This window comes from Carassius carassius, chromosome 15 (assembly GCF_963082965.1).
Source record: "Carassius carassius chromosome 15, fCarCar2.1, whole genome shotgun sequence".
Classification (NCBI taxonomy): domain Eukaryota; kingdom Metazoa; phylum Chordata; class Actinopteri; order Cypriniformes; family Cyprinidae; genus Carassius; species Carassius carassius.
Genome location: NC_081769.1, coordinates 15,913,126 through 15,929,179, shown reverse-complemented (window position 1 = coordinate 15,929,179; position 16,054 = coordinate 15,913,126). Strand labels below are relative to the sequence as shown.

Sequence of the window (16,054 nt, the reverse complement as noted above, 5' to 3'; positions counted from 1 at the left end):
ATGCCCCTGAAGTAAACAGTGTAGGCTACTTACATTTGAGGTGCAATAAAAGCAATACAGTAGATCTCATTAATACTATACAGTCTATGATTAGTACCAGAAAACATAAATATCTGTTTAACACGTCAGACAATCATACCACAAGCTTTCGAAGTTGTTGTTAGTTGTTTTTATCTTAAGTAACCATTCTGATGAAAATGTTGCCACCCAGTGGTGTATGCTTAAAATCTTTAGGTCCTTAATTTAATTCAATAAACTGAGTTAAAATTATATATATATATATATATATATAGTTTTATTTATTTCCAGTTGAAAAAATCAAGATAATAAAATTTTTAATAAAACTAATATAGGCTATACATAAAATGTAAACAAAACTATAAATTAATATAAAATAAATTTATCTCTTTTTTGTCTTTTTATGGTAACCTGTTAAAAAAAACCGCAACAGCGACTTTTAATTTGAAAAGCGTCAGCACGTCTCTTCCGTCTAGTGTTGCTGTCTGTTGTGTGTTGGAGGATGTCTGATAACGCAGAATCTCCTACAGAAACTCAAAAAGATGATCCTTCGATACAGCATGCTGCCACTGAACAAACTGGAGCGTCGGATGAGAAGAAAAAGAGTATGTTTTTGGTGTTATATTCACGACCAGAGAAACGGTTATACATTAATTTCTAAACGCTGCTGCTGTGTTTATTATGCTACTTCCGTGATTTCGCGGAGATTGACTGCTCTGCCAGCCAATGAGGTTGCCGTTTGTTTACAGGCAGCCAATGTCTGGCCAAGCAGGCACGTGCTTTTTTACTTTGACAGGGATTGCAAGAGTGGTGTTTTTTTAAGGTTTTAAAGAAAGTTAATGCTAAACGTTAATTCACTTTATGGCCTAAACCATTCTTATAGTGGGACCATTCGTTTAGGTGATATTTTATCAGATATGCAACAATAGACATTACCGAGTAATATTTCACATTAAATTGCGTTGGTATGAACCCCTTCGTGGAACTCAGGGCGACTTTGAACCATATTAATTAATGTAGTGCTTTTATTGAAAAGCCTTTATCACTTCTGTTGATGTACAGAGTCATATTCCTGTACATTTTTAGCAGACCCTTGTGAAAAGTTTACTTAATTGTTCTGAATGTGCATTTGTAGTGTACTTTTAAACATAGAGATACTATGATATTAATTAAATAAACGATTCAAACCTTTGGGAGTTTCTTTTCTTCTGCTGAACACAAAAGAAGATACTTTAGATAATGTGGGTGTCTGAACAGTTGACGGTAGCCAGTGACTTGTATAGTATGGAAGAAAGAAACTCTTACAGGTTTGGAATGAGGATGAGTAAATAACAACATCATTTTTACATTTGGATGAACTATCCCTTTAATAAATATGTCCCACACATTGTCTAATTATGTTGTATATGATGTTATTCTCATTTTATATTTCAGTTGATGTGCTGTTGAAAGCAGTAGGTGATGCGCCTATCATGAAGACCAAAAAATGGTCCGTGGAAAGAGGGAGGACAGTACAGTCACTGGCTCAGTTTATCTCACGCTTTCTCAAACTGGAGGCTAGTGAACAACTGGTATGTGATTCACCCCCACCACGAACACCTCATTACACACACACACACACACATACACATATATATATATATACTTTATAGGGTTAAAAGATTTGAAATCTGTTTTGGTGTCTGCATCAAATTAAATAAAAAAAGTGATTTTATGTACATAGAACATGTACATGTGTTAAATGCAAGTAAAGTTTATATTTGTGTCAAATAACTTTTGTCATTCATTGCAACACATACTGATTTAAAAATGAAACAACATACTTAATCTGACCTGTACTTATTAAAATATATAAAGAAAAGTTAATCATTCTACATTTCATTATATAATTTGAATTGCTGACAAATGAGTGGTAAAATGTAGTGGTTTAAAGGATAGTGGCAAAGATAGCTAAATATTTAAAACTACAATTAGATTTTAAGAGACGCCCTTTCATTAAAAGAGAGTCTTTTCATGTCACCCAATATCTTGATCTAAATATGCCTAACAAGATTCTAACGAAGATTCCTATAAATTATGGTAAAAATGGTATGTATGTATGTAATAGTAATGTATGATAAAATTTAACAGGAAATATTCTAATAATGTATGGGGGGGAAAAAATCACCTTTTTGTCTTCTGACCCATACATTTTAAATAATTGTTACATAAAATAATTATAACATAAATTTAATATATTCATATATATATATATATATATATATATGGGGTGGGGTTGGCGCAGTGGATAAGACACATGCCTTTGGTGTGAGAGACCTGGGTTCGAATCCACTGTGAGACACCAATGTGTCCCTGAGCAAGACACTTAACCCCTAGTTGCTCCAGAGGCATGTGACCTCTGACATATATAGCAATTGTTAGTCGCTTTGGATAAAAGCGTCAGCTAAATGAATAAATGTAAATGTAATGTAAATATATATATATATATATATAAAATGTATGTCATGTTTTCATAAATATGTGGATGAATCCAATCAATGTCAAATCGCTCATGAAATCAAACAGGAATTTTTTTTCTTATTTTCTTATCTTTCTGCTCCTCTACCAGTTCATTTATGTCAATCAGTCATTTGCTCCATCACCAGACCAAGAAGTGGGTGTGCTTTTCGAGGTATGATTTTATTTTTTGTTGCACATCTGGCTTAGTAAGAAAATAGTATGTAGACTGAAATTTTCACATTGCCATTTTCACAGTAGTGCAGCCACTGCTGACAAATGCTGAACATCAAGTATTCATCTAAAAAAATGTTTAAAGACCTGCTTATTTTCTGACTATTTAAGTAAAATCAAAGCTCCACAAAAATAATAATAATCCAACAATACGTCTGCACAAGTTTCTGTTTTAACTTATAATTTATTAATGATAAAAATAGGTATGCCATAATAATGCAATTTTAGTTTCCTTAATTTCTATGAAGAGACAGTGTGTTTTGCTAATAGACTTGGTAAACCTTGTTGTTTTGCTCTGTTTTACAGTGTTTTGGAAGTGATGGTAAACTAGTTCTCCATTACTGCAAGTCACAGGCCTGGGGATGATTGTGCGACTTATTTTTCTCCCTGTTTCTCCATTTCATTTATACACCTGCACACATACAGCATCAAAAACATCACTCACACATCATGACTGTTTTTAAAACTTATTGATTTTCCATGTGTTATTTTTTGTAAATAATAAAATGTAAATAACATAGTCAAACAATGCAATGTCTCATGGGACTTTTTAAGTTGGAAATCATAAGAACACCAAATACTTTTAGCAACAAATTCTGATGCATGTTTTTCATGTTTAAGCTCATGTTGAAGTGATTTAAAAGGACAAGGGAAATATGTGATTCTCAGTAGTACAGAGTGATTACTTTTCACAGGAGGGGTGGGTAATGTCCCAGGACAGAACAGGTCACATGTAAGGGGTGGTAGAGATGTACAGGGGTGTGAAGAATAGGTGGGACAGAGGGATGTTTAAAAAGGCACGGTGGAGCAATGTAAAAGAAGACAGGCTTGAAAGATGGAGACGGTGCTAACAGATGGACTGAAGAGGGATTATGGATGCTCTTGGTAGAGAGTGACACCAATTTTCAAGGAAAGGCAGGAAAAGGAGGAGATTTGGGCAGGATTGTACCAAAAGGGGGAAAAGCAGAAATAATCGCAAAAGGATAAGGAGGGAAACTGCATGCTGAACCAAAGAGACGAGGACCTTCTGTGTTTAACAGATGCACAGAAGGTGGAATAAAATACAAATTAATGGATCGAAATAGGGAGTTATTATTACGATGGACGTGATGTAAGAAGATTAATGTGCACAGGTAAAAATCTGCTTTTATAATGCAGAATAATTGTTGATTTTCTTGTAAAACCACTCTATTTAATTCTGAATTCTGCATATGTAGTAATGTAATGCATAAAAGTTATTGCTTTCAGATCATGATGCAGTTTAAAGGAAAACCATTCGGTTGTACTCTTAAATAAATATTTGATCAAACATTTGTGTTTAGCAGACATTTTGTCTTTCATATCACTAACAAACACATTCAAATGATTTTAAATGTAGGCTCTACATTCCTGTAATAAACTGTAAAATGTGGAAATGTTCAGTTGTTGCCTTAAAAAGCTATTTCCAGTTGATCTAACCCTTGAAATTGAATCTGGTTAATGTAACCCACAGTAATGTATTTTAAAATCAAATGTTTATAAACTCCATATATTATGTAAAAAAAAAAATATAGGTATCCTTAAAAGAGTAAAAAAAGAAACATGCACACCTTCAAAACCTGAACAGATTAAAACAGATTATTAGAGGATTACAAGTAAAGTTAGACTTAATGCAAGAGCTTAACTAATAATTTCATCGCGTAACTTCAAACGTAATCCTTTCGAATTCCCTCTTTTTCCCTTTTCTCATTTTTAATCCCATTCAGAGCTGCACTGAAAATAAATAATAGTTTCACATCATTTATTGAGCATTACTTAAACATGTTTTATCTCTGGATTATACAGTTTTGCTCATAAATTTACATACCCCTTGCAGAATATGCAAGATATTAATCATTTTAATAAAATAAGGGATCATAAAAATTGCATGTATATTTTTGTATTTTAGTACTATCCCAAATAAGCAGTTTAACATAACAAATGTTTGTCCTGGGTTGAGAAAAATTCTGCAGGTCCTGCACATTCTATGGTTTTTCTGCATAACTGAACTCATTCCAACAGCGACTGTGTGATTTTTAGATGTAAACATTTTTGGATATATAAATGTGGTAATCTTTTTGAATTGGATGATTGGGGATGAACATATTTTGTATTCTGGGAAACATACAAATCTTAAGTAGCCTTTAAAGGACAGTACCAAATATGCACTGAATACTGAATATAGTGCTAAAAATAAGATCTTTAAAACAAAACAAGAAACAATTGCATATCCCCAGCTCTTGATGCATTGTATTTCCTTCTAGAGCATCTGTGATTGTTTTCACCTTTTGAAGTAGTTGTAATGACTATGATTTTGAGATCCATCCTTTTACAATGAGAACAGTTAAAAATATATACATTGTAAAAAGATGGATCTCAAAATCGTACAGTCATTGTTGGAAATGGTTATAATATGCAGAAGATGCTAGAATATTATGCAAAGAATGTGCAGGGCCTGAAGGATTTTTCTGATGTTCTGCAGGCAGTTGAACCGCTTCAGACAAACAAGGGACTCATTAACAACTTTCTCATAACATAACAAACAATCATTGATGATCCAGGTAACAGCACATATTATTAAGATATAATGATCCCTCTTTTTTTTGGTTAAAATTCTTAAAATCTTGAATATTCAGCAAGGGCATGTGTACTAGTGAGTGGAACTGAATATGATTGATATTAGAAGAAGCAATGGTAATAATCATAAGGCTCCTTTAATCAGATTGAAATTAAAGGAAGTTTGGGCAATTTATTAACCTCTGATTTGCCTATAGTTTGCAAAGCTACATAACAAATCACAATTAGGGCCTATAAAGGGCTACTCAGATAATATCTAATAAAGCAGTTTAATGTGATTAAGTAATGATTTCTGTTACAGCATAAGTAAGTGACATCAATTAAAAATATATAAAACAAAAAAATAAATAAAAAACATTAAAATTAAATAATAATCGGTGTAATGATATACAAGTGCCAGAAAGTATTAACACAAAAAGTCCAGTGCTGGGATGTACCTGTAATATGTCTTTTTAAAACTCTTCAAGGACATTTTGATTTTCTTTGTGTCTTTGGATAAAAGACATCTGTCCAGAACTTAGTGTAACATATAAGCCTGTGACATATGTTGTTCTTTCCTCTCTTACTAAGGTTCTTCCCTGATCTGACCCTCTCCTTTAATAAATCCACATCTTCATTTATCCCACCATCTGTCACAGGGCTCTCTTACTAATTTCTGCTTTATATAATTTTCTCAAATTCATTGTCATCTCAAAAGATTTCTTGTTCTTGGTTACTGATCCTTGTTTGCCCTTTATAAACCAACTCTGCCTTCACTTTGGGTAGCATGTTGGAGCACATGTCCAGGCGTTCTCGCTCCCTGCTCTCTCTTTTCCTGACCTCCCTTGCCCTCGCGTTATCTGTGCTGGCTTTCTGTACATCTTACTGGTGTGAAGGAACGCACAAGGTGGTCAAACCTCTCTGCTTGTCACCTGTCAAGATGAAGAACTGTGGCCAGAACAACAGTGAACCTTACACTACAGGTGTGACAAATCACATTCATGCTGATATTCAGACCAACATCACAATTTAAGTATGGCATTAAAGGGATAGTTCACCCAATAATTACAATTAGCTGAAAATTTACTCACCCTTGTTGCCATCCAAGATGTAGATGAGTTTGGTTCTTCATTAGAAAAGATTTGGAGAAATTAAGCATTGGATTACTTGCTCCCCAATGGATCCTCTGATGTGAATGGGTGCCATCAGAATGAGAGTCCAAACAGCTGATAAAAACATCACAAGTAATCCACACAACTCAGCAAAAAGCTGTGATTGTAATAAACAAATGTACCTTTCTTTTTTAAATATTTCTCCAATGATAAAAACATGAGAGAAATGTGCACAAGATCAAGCACTGATTACAAGTAAAAACAGTCCTAAAGAAATACTGCATGTTGGAGGAAATGTTATCAGTTTATGGACTTCTTTTTTTTTTTTTTTTTGCTAGAAAAAACAGTTTAAAGTTAAAACATCTTAATAATGGTTTTGTTTCTTACGTGCATATTTTTACTTCATAATAAATTAATTGATGGACTGGAGTCATGTGGATTACTTGTGGATTATTGTAATGTTTTCATCAGCTGTTTGGACTCTCATTCTGACGGCACCCATTCACTGCACAGGATCCATTGGTGAGCAAGTGATGTAAGGCTAAATAAGGCTGAGTGGGTTTTGAGCAAATCTTAATTTTTTGGGTGAGTATCTTATATTTTATAATGCTTTCTAAAGGAAAGCACAGTTAACAATTGCACATATCTAAACAGCAATGGTGTTGTTTCTTGTCCAATCCATGTTTTGACCATATTGGTTCATTCATAAAGATGGTTGCCATCTACTGGTGTAATAAAGGAGCCTGCGAAAAGATTCAAAGAAAAATCCCCACTACTAATGTTACTGATGCAAACACTGACTGTAACATCCACTCATTCAGGTTACTGTCAGGGGTCATTGGTTGCCCTCTTTTCTCCTCAGAAAGCCCCACCCCAGATCCACGGAACCCACTACCAACATTATCACCAAAGCGAAGGGAGGAACTAGCCAAGATTCGACAAAGACAATTGGCCAATGCAGTGCACTACATTTGGGAGACAGGAGAAGACAAGTATACCTTCAGATATTTCCACACAGGATTTTGGGAGTCCTGTGAAAAACATGCTGATGGTAGGAAAACCGCTCATCAAAAGACAACAAAGTTATAGTTCACCCAAAAATGAAAAGTGTCATCCTGAGGTATCTACTCACCTCATGTTGTTTCTGACCTATCATGTTCTTTTTATCCATGGACCACAAAAGGAGATGTTAGGCTGGATTTTTTTTATGCTGTTCTTCCTCATATAATGAAACTGAAAGTTGTCCAAGTCCAGTTTCCTGCAAAGTTTAACTTTAACCTTGATCAAACTCACCTGCCTGTATCTTTCTAGTTACCCCGAAGACTTTGATTAGTCTTTTCCCTTCACAAATTTATCAAATGTAGCCTTCAGAGGAGTTGGTATATAGAGCACAATAGTATGAATCACATTTATGGTGCTTTTGTCATTTTAATTGACACTCTCTACTCACTGTTCACTGTTAATTCATGGAAAAGAGCTGCATATAAGTTCTGTCAAATTTCTCCTTTTGTATTTCATGGAACAAAAGAAAGTCAGAAGAGTTTGAACCATGATGGTAAATAACATATTTCATATCAGAGAAAACTGTTCCTGTCATTTTCATTAAATTACAGTTTTTACAATCATTTGGCTCCAATTTGAGAAAATATATGTAATTAAAAATAAATAAATAAAAATCATTACTTGTAACACATACTGTCCTATGGGGCACCACACATGGCACACAGGAAAAAAAATGGTAGTCTAAATCGTGTGCACAATTAACTATTTCGTTCTAATTAGTAAATTAGTAAATTGTGCACACAATTTACTTTATTTTTTTTGCATGTCAAAAAACAAAGCATTGTACAATCATATCTTGATATATTCATATCTTAAGTAATTGTAAAAATAAAGAGGTAATTTAAAAAATCAAAATTACACATCTATTTAAGATGAATTATATACCATTGATTTATCAAAAACATGAGTGTGTCAGACTTTGTATTTCATTGGTATTCTTGTTCATTTTGCTACATTACAGGAGAACGGTGCCGCCGGTTCTTGGATCTTACTCCTGGAGAGACTCATGGTAAGATAGCAGTGTGTTTGAGTGAGTGTGTGTGTATGAAATGATCTCTGCATGATATAACCAATAATGTATGTAGGTGTAACTGTGCCTGCAAGGCTTTCTGTAACCTATTTGTACAGTATTTGTTCATATAAGTGCATGTGCTTCTCTCTGCCTGCTGCAGGTGTTCTGTGGCTGTCAATGATTGCTGAGTTCATGTACATCAGTTTGTTGGGCATGGGCTTTCTGCTCTTGTGGGTAGAAGTGTTGTGTGCTCGTAAAGAAATGCATGCACTCAAAATCAACGCTTTCGCAGCCATATGTACAGTGCTCTCAGGTAATATAGTGGTCCTTGGTTCCCTCTTGTGGTCAATTTTAGTATTGTATTATTGTTAATGTATATTATTTTGATTTCCCCCTACTTTTTTTCAGGACTGTTAGGGATGGTGGCTCATATGATGTACACCACTGTATTTCAGCTAACTGTGATCGTGGGTCCCAAAGACTGGAGACCTCAGACATGGGACTATGGCTGGTCATTTGCGTGAGTACACCTGCAAAATATTTTCACCCAGTTAATGTATAGTGAAGTTCGGCTTGATTGTGATTTGATTGAAGTGAACAACTTAATAGATGTTTACAAATTTTCCTCTTTCTTTTGCATGGTCCTCTCACTCACTTCTCGACTCCAAGGCTTGCATGGGTGTCTTTCAGCTGCTGCATGGGGGCTGCAGTCATGACCCTTAATTCTTACACAAAAACAGTCATTGAGCTACGTCACCGCCAGAGGCTTCGATTAGAGGAGACCCGTGCTACAAGCCATGCTCCGTCCTACAATGAGGTGGTCCCAGGTGGAGGGCTGTACTCCGTCAGCGGCCTATTGCAGTGCCCAAATGGGGTGATAGACTCTATGTGGGCATCCAATGGGAGCATGGGACTGGTGCAAGAGAGGGATGTGCCCACCCTGGTACTGGTTGGAGGATGCGGACAAGATTCGTGTGAGGACTGTGAGAGAGAGATGGATGAGATGAAGGAGGCCATCAATGGAATATATTCTCCTTGTTAATTGTTGATGATGTGAGTTGAGGAGCTAGTTCACTCAAATGTGTTATTATTTAGTCCCCATCATGTCATTTCAAACATATATGGCCTTCTTTTGTCTGTGGAACACAGAAGAAAATAACTTGAAGAATGGTAGTAATCAAACAGATTTAAAACATTTTTTTTATATACCACTGATGCCCAGTTGATAGATTTTTTTTTTTTTTTTAAAGGGTGATGAACTGCCTTTTTATTATTTTGTACTGTTCTCTGAGGTCACCTTATAATGTAATCAAGATTTTCACATTAAAAAACATCATAATTTAGAAGTGATAGGCTATTTTCTGTCCTGTTTTAACCCTCCTCATCAGAACGCTCTATTTGAATTGCTCTGGCGGATTGTAGACTCCGAAGTAAACACCTGCTACTATGATTGGCTAACAGTTGTGTATGTCTGACAGTCTACGTCCTTCACAGATATACACTGCAGTGATTTAGGTTTAAAATGCATAAATACTCATATCACACGATCTGTTTAACAGACAAAACAATAGTGACCACATAATGAAAACACACACTTGTGTTGTGACATTACTGTCGGATCCAGCATAGCCGGTGTTGTGCCGAATTCTGCACCCCTGCCAGATTATGCACCCCCTCGTTGAAGTCGCTACCTGATTGCCTAATCCTAACTCCTCCCCTAATCCTAAACCCTCCCTCACAGCTACTCCTAAACCAACCAAGATCTATGTGTTCACCTCTCTCATAACATGCAGGAATCGATGGGCGGGGCTAAACAGTCTTCTTCTGCGGAGGTGGAGTTTAGTCACACTATTACATCATAGAGTGGCACATTCCACAAGCTGTCATTTTTGGCAGACTGGCTTCAATATAAGCTGTTTTTAGACTAACTATAAAGTTCTGAGTTCTGAAACTTGGATGTTTTTATAGTACAATGACTGTAATTTTCTTTAATACACTATTGTATTGTTTCTTTTATTTGGTTTTAGAATTGACACCCAAGCCATGACAAATAATACAAAATAAATAAATACATAACAAATAAATAAAATGATGTAAATGTTAATGTAAAAATTCTAAAGCGTTGCTTGAAATATCTACTAAGTGTTGAATTGTTGCAGCCATCAAATGGTGAGATTATTTGAGTTATGTTTTTTCACACTTCTGAGAGCAGAACTATATGATAATGTAAGTATTTTGCACGTTTTTAACATACACCATTTAACCACTGTATACTTACTTATTCCTAGTGCCCCTTGTATTTGCATCAGTTGTCTTAAATTTAAGTTAATTATGACAAATATTTAATATGGCAAAACAGAGAAAAAGATGATATATTAAAGAAATCCAAAATGAGAAATGGAGAGAGAGAGGCTGCACTAGGAAGTTGGAGATTTTAAAGTCTTTTTTGGAATGTTGGACAGGCGATTATGTCAGTTATCCTAACTTAGACTAAGACAGTGAGGGAATTGACGGTGTCATTAAGAGCTTTTCTCTCCAACAAAATATTGCAAACCCTCTCATATACAGACTCACATTTACCTGTGTGCCAAAGTATATATCTGGTCAAACTTTGCCATGCATTGACAACACACAAAGATAATCCAGGATAACAAGTGAATATTGTCATGGCATTTTAAACCTCTGCTAGCAGACTGATTATTGTTCATGCCCATTCCAGCAGATCACTTGAACTCTTCACCTCACCTAATTATTTACACACAAATTCACACATACAGACACAGAACAGAGATAATCTTATAGTAGCTCTTACAGTTTCAGGTTTATTCCACAGCAGTTGACATCAAAAAAACTGATTTGCATACTGTTAATGGCAAAGGTTGATGTATTAACATGCTGGACGATAAGTCTGGATCAAATTATGTTTTGTTATTTTTCCACACAGTCTAGTGGCTTTATTGGCTTCATTGATATATCTGTATTTTACTACATTTTACAAGAAAAACATGAATGAGCCTGTTCTCACTTTGATTCATAAAGAAAAATAATATTTGCTTTCAGTATCATCATTTCATCTGCCAGAAACTCTTCTTAAGTCTTCATACAGAATTTCACACATTTCAACATTTGTTCCCAGATTTGACAGTTTCCTATTACTTCAGTCTAGCATCATTCTGTCTATCAGGACTCACTCAAAACATATTGAGGTTAATGGGCTTTGAAATATTTACAGAATGACTCATGTTGCACTAATACAAGAAACAGGACAGACATGCCCAGATTAAAAGTTAAAAACAAACAACATGGGGAAAAAAGAAATCAGGGGGGGAAACACTTGACCAAAGGAAATTATATGACAGGAAAAATACAGTTATTGTTCTGGTTTTATTATTATTTGTGGGGCTCATACTGAATAAGGTGGATCGCGCCTTCATTGTCAAGAATGCCTTGAATAAACTCACCCTCGGCCAATCGCTCTGAAAAGAACAAGAAAAAGAAAAAAACACTCATTGTCACTGGACAAACTTCAGTATTTTAACAGCAGCATTTTGACATTACTTTACTATGGCACCATTTTACTGTGTAATAAATGCAGGAAATGGAAACAAAAATTCAAATAGTACTCTTGAATCTTTTATCATGTGTCCATGGATAACAGATATTAGAAAATATATGAAATATATGAACAGTAAAGGGTTATATGAAAACTTTATGTCAAAACACATTAACATAAAAACACAACATTACCATTATCTTTTTTATCGAAGAACGACCACAGTTTGTCCGCTCTCTTCTCAGGAGTGTTCTCATCTGCTGGAAGATTTTCCTGCTCTTCTTTAGGGATCAGCTTAAAGATAGCCTGAGGATCGACAAGATGGAAGAAAAGGAGGTGAGGAGGGAAGAAAGAAATAACAGACTAATTGTAACAAAAATGTTCAATAATTTCTAAAACCTCGTTCTCTATCTTTTACATTCTAGGCTTGAAACTCCAGCCAAAATGAAGCATTTCATAATGACAACTTTAATTAAATTAATGATGTTATAATATAATAAAATATTCTACTTAAATGTAATATATCATATATTATAATATAGTTTTATAATATTAAATTAAATGCTGTAAATTATTTTCCTGTACTATGGGGACCAAATGTCCCTGCAAGAATAGTAATACCAGTCATTTTTGAAGTTTTTGTTCCCCATGAGAAAAACAGATTATAAATCAATGATGTTTTTTGAAAATCTAAAATAGCAGAACGTTTTATGTGAGGGGTAGGGTTAGAGTAAGGGAAAAGAAAACTGTTTGTATAATATAAAAGCCATTATGTCTATGGAATGTCCCCATAAAACATGAAAACCAGTGTGTGTCTGTGTGATTATTTTATATTAATAATATAGTCTAGCCTCCATTTCCAATTCTTACAGCATTTAACCCCAAAACACACCAAAACTAAACATCTCAATACAGACCTAATTCCTGTATTTACCCAAACATTATTAATTTTCAGACAAAATGTAGTTGACAGTGGAAATCCCTGTGACAGACACATCCATTAGTTTACTGAAGTGTCAAGTCAATGACCATCTGCTCTTCTGATGATGCTTGTCTGGAGGTAATCATCATAGATTAGGACCACTAATGCCAAGGGTCATCTACATAGACTTTAGTTTTTCCTGACCACTGCTGACCTGGATCCGAGGAGATGTTTATCTCAGACACATAAGAATAATACAGATTAGAGGCAGTGCCTCAGCACAGCTCAGTCTTTAATGCTCTTTTGCATTCAGTCCCTGGCACGATGACAGTGACATTTATACTTATAAATCACCAAACTAGTGATCACAAAGCCTGAGTATGAGGTCAAATGCTGATCTGACCTCATGGTGTGTAGCTGTGTTAGGATAACATTCGATACATCCATAAATGCTTATAGTAAACAATGCACTGAAAACACAACTGTATTCCTTGATTCTATACAGTTCTGCTGTATGAATGTATGAATTTTTTCCTGTTTAATAAAGAAATAAATAAAAACATAGAAGAAACTTTTTTTTTTTGTCTAGCTGGATATATACTGTGTAATTTAAGCCGCATGTTCCCACTGTTTACTGTGACTTCTACAACCCACTTATCAAGCATCTTTCTAAAGAAAGCATCTTACATCGTAATCGTCCCACCCACCTGTCTCTGTGCTAATGGCTGTCTGCGTTTGAAAAAGCTTCTGTCTACGTTTATTGTTCAAGCTAAACCATTTATCGGATAAATTATTCTGGGATTTGACCGACTGCATTAGCCATGCTCCGAGGCAACGGCTTGTTAAGTCAAAGCTCATAAGACATTTGGCTTTTTTCTTTTTACTGAAGCCTTGCGTTTGTTCAGTATTGCTGACTGAACAAAACCCACAGAGAGAATAGAGAGAAAATTGTATTATACATTCTGTGATTATATATGTGATGCATCATCAAGAGAAATATTAGACTAATATGGATGTACTAGAAGTATATTTGTGTAAATTTGAAGTATATAAGTTCTATTTCAGTATTTCAATACTGCGTTAAGCTAACTGAGACTTGTTGAAGCACTTGTATATTATTGCTCTCTTTTGATTGCTTCCACTGTCCTCATTTGTAAGTCACTTTGGATAAAAGCGTCTGCTAAATGACAAAATGTAAATGTACTTGGGACTAAATTGGCCCACTTTTTAGTTTATAAAGTATACTTTTAGGAATACTTTTAACATTTCCCAGACCCTGTGTTTTCTTTCACACACCTAGTCCTAGATTTAACAGTAGACTTTAACAAAAGAACATAAAACAACAAAGTACATAAAAAGACTGAAAGTAAACTTACCTAATGTATTTTAAGTTTAATAGAAATATACTAATTATATGTAGCACACTTGAATTTTTTTTTGTCATTTATTTGTCATTTGTTTTAGTTACATTTCATCGTTATTGGCTGTTCAATCAATGACAGGTTATAATTTGACTGCATATCCTGCATATAGGGGCATGTGGCCCTTTTTTAGTCTTTTTTTTCTGCAAAACTGTCAACTAGTATGCCAGTCTCGTGACATAAATAGCAAACTCACTCATTTATGGTATAGTTTCGAAAGGAAGCCACACAACAGTTACACAAATGAAGAATTATGAAGATGTTCACCAACATTTGACCTACCTGACAGATTTCAGCCACTTCTGACTTGGTGATGTAGCCGTTCTTATCGACATCAAAAAGTGAAAAGGCCCACTCCAGCTTTCGTTCCGTCTTTCCAGTTGATGTCATGTGTAGAGCAATAATGTATTCCTTGAAATCCAGCGTTCCATCATCATTCGTGTCAAAGGAGCGGAAGACGTGCTGGGCGTATGCTGCAGCATCACTGTCTGGGAAAAAGCGCTCGTAGATCTTTTTAAACTCTTCTGGTGTGATACGGCCAGACGGACACTGTTTCTGGAAGTTCTCGTACCACTGTGACAGTTCGTTCTCTGAGAATTTGGTGTTGAGTTTGAGATCCTCCAGGATCTCCTTGGACATAGCGCTGCTTTTGGCATTCCCCATTTTTGGCTGCTGATGGAGAGCACAGGCAGGGGTTCAGGAAGCGTTGTTTGTCCTTTCTGACCAGAGATACACTATATTATGTAGCTGCTCTTGCTGAGATGTTCCCAGGGAATCTCTCTTTTCTTGGGTGCTGTAATTAATGTCAGATTAAACCTTGGTGCTCCTTGTGAGAAATGATGGATTGGATAGATTGATAGATGTCACACCCAAGTGTTAACAGAGGAAGAACAGCGCCTGTGGTAATGAAGCTCTCAAATGTAAAGGGAAGAATGAGTGCTGATCGATGACGTTGGCTGTTGATTGGTGGGTTAGTGAGTGAGGGTGGGTGGGGCAGGTGAATTTAGGATGTTACCTCTGAATGCAGGTTTAAGTCGTTAAAGAGGGATTTGACATGGCTGAGCCTCTGAGCCCCAAAACAACAGCTTGGGACTGTCCCCTTTCATAAATGATTACATTAATAATGATTACTAGGCAAATACCCAGTTGTCACTATATCTTAAGCTTGTTGATCATATGTTATGTTTAATGACCTGAAACATTTAGTTTGGGTGACGTATCAAGAATTATTTAGAGTTTTGCTAGCTTAAATATGTTATAATTACAACATTACTGTCACGGCAGGGATCCAATGAGGCACGGAGATAGAACCAATTGCAGGTAAGTCATTTATTAAAGGGTAAACCAAAGGGGTAAACAGTCCAGGCAGGGTCAAAACCAGAATATCGAACATAAACAAGACACGAAGACAAGGCAAAGCAAGGCAAGAAGCGACGGACATGAATAACTATAGGACATTAAACAAGGACTCCGTAACACAGACTCAGACAGACCGGGTATAAATACACAGAAGGATAATGAGGGAACAGGAGACAGGTGGGGAACAATCAATTACTAACAAGGAGGAAGGTGACCAAATAAGGGAACAGGAAGTGATAAGGTGACAGACACCGTGAGAAAGGGGGACATCTAGTGGAAACCCAGGGACAC

General features: G+C 35.5%; 3 protein-coding genes across 4 annotated transcripts; 2 read left to right on the top strand and 1 right to left on the bottom strand.

The window, feature by feature from the left end:
- The first annotated feature begins 471 nt into the window (after positions 1-471).
- Positions 472-3,277, top strand: atg12 (ATG12 autophagy related 12 homolog (S. cerevisiae)). The gene is made up of 4 exons (XM_059567027.1): positions 472-623; positions 1,453-1,589; positions 2,627-2,689; positions 3,055-3,277. The coding sequence occupies exons 1-4, from the start codon at positions 521-523 to the stop codon at positions 3,112-3,114; spliced, it is 363 nt and encodes a 120-aa protein (XP_059423010.1). The 5' UTR covers positions 472-520; the 3' UTR covers positions 3,115-3,277.
- An 820-nt stretch (positions 3,278-4,097) lies between these two features.
- si:ch211-149k23.9 (germ cell-specific gene 1-like protein) lies at positions 4,098-9,928 on the top strand. Of its 2 annotated transcripts, XM_059567025.1 has the most exons (6): positions 4,098-6,305; positions 7,297-7,485; positions 8,458-8,505; positions 8,669-8,821; positions 8,917-9,028; positions 9,178-9,928. In XM_059567025.1, exons 1-6 carry the CDS (start codon positions 6,110-6,112, stop codon positions 9,548-9,550), a joined length of 1,071 nt encoding a protein of 356 aa, XP_059423008.1. In that variant the 5' UTR covers positions 4,098-6,109; the 3' UTR covers positions 9,551-9,928. The 2 variants fall into 2 exon arrangements, with proteins under 2 accessions (XP_059423008.1, XP_059423009.1); XM_059567026.1 differs by lacking the exon at positions 8,669-8,821.
- A 1,382-nt stretch (positions 9,929-11,310) lies between these two features.
- rcvrn2 (recoverin 2) lies at positions 11,311-15,361 on the bottom strand. Its single transcript, XM_059567556.1, has 3 exons — positions 14,687-15,361; positions 12,256-12,367; positions 11,311-11,984 (listed from the first exon to the last, which is right to left on the bottom strand). Exons 1-3 carry the CDS (start codon positions 15,065-15,067, stop codon positions 11,899-11,901), a joined length of 579 nt encoding a protein of 192 aa, XP_059423539.1. The 5' UTR covers positions 15,068-15,361; the 3' UTR covers positions 11,311-11,898.
- Between the last annotated feature and the right edge of the window lie 693 nt (positions 15,362-16,054).

Coding starts and splice junctions, on each gene's coding strand:
- atg12 (XM_059567027.1), top strand. CDS start 521: ATGTCTGATAACGCAGAATCTCCTACAGAAACTCAAAAAGATGATCCT. Junction 624..1,452: donor GTCGGATGAGAAGAAAAAGA/GTATGTTTTTGG, acceptor TTTATATTTCAG/TTGATGTGCTGTTGAAAGCA. Junction 1,590..2,626: donor TGGAGGCTAGTGAACAACTG/GTATGTGATTCA, acceptor CTCCTCTACCAG/TTCATTTATGTCAATCAGTC.
- si:ch211-149k23.9 (XM_059567025.1), top strand. CDS start 6,110: ATGTTGGAGCACATGTCCAGGCGTTCTCGCTCCCTGCTCTCTCTTTTC. Junction 7,486..8,457: donor CTGTGAAAAACATGCTGATG/GTAGGAAAACCG, acceptor GCTACATTACAG/GAGAACGGTGCCGCCGGTTC. Junction 9,029..9,177: donor GACTATGGCTGGTCATTTGC/GTGAGTACACCT, acceptor CTCGACTCCAAG/GCTTGCATGGGTGTCTTTCA.
- rcvrn2 (XM_059567556.1), bottom strand. CDS start 15,067: ATGGGGAATGCCAAAAGCAGCGCTATGTCCAAGGAGATCCTGGAGGAT. Junction 12,368..14,686: donor AAGTGGCTGAAATCTGTCAG/GTAGGTCAAATG, acceptor GTCGATCCTCAG/GCTATCTTTAAGCTGATCCC. Junction 11,985..12,255: donor CTTCGATAAAAAAGATAATG/GTAATGTTGTGT, acceptor TGTTCTTTTCAG/AGCGATTGGCCGAGGGTGAG.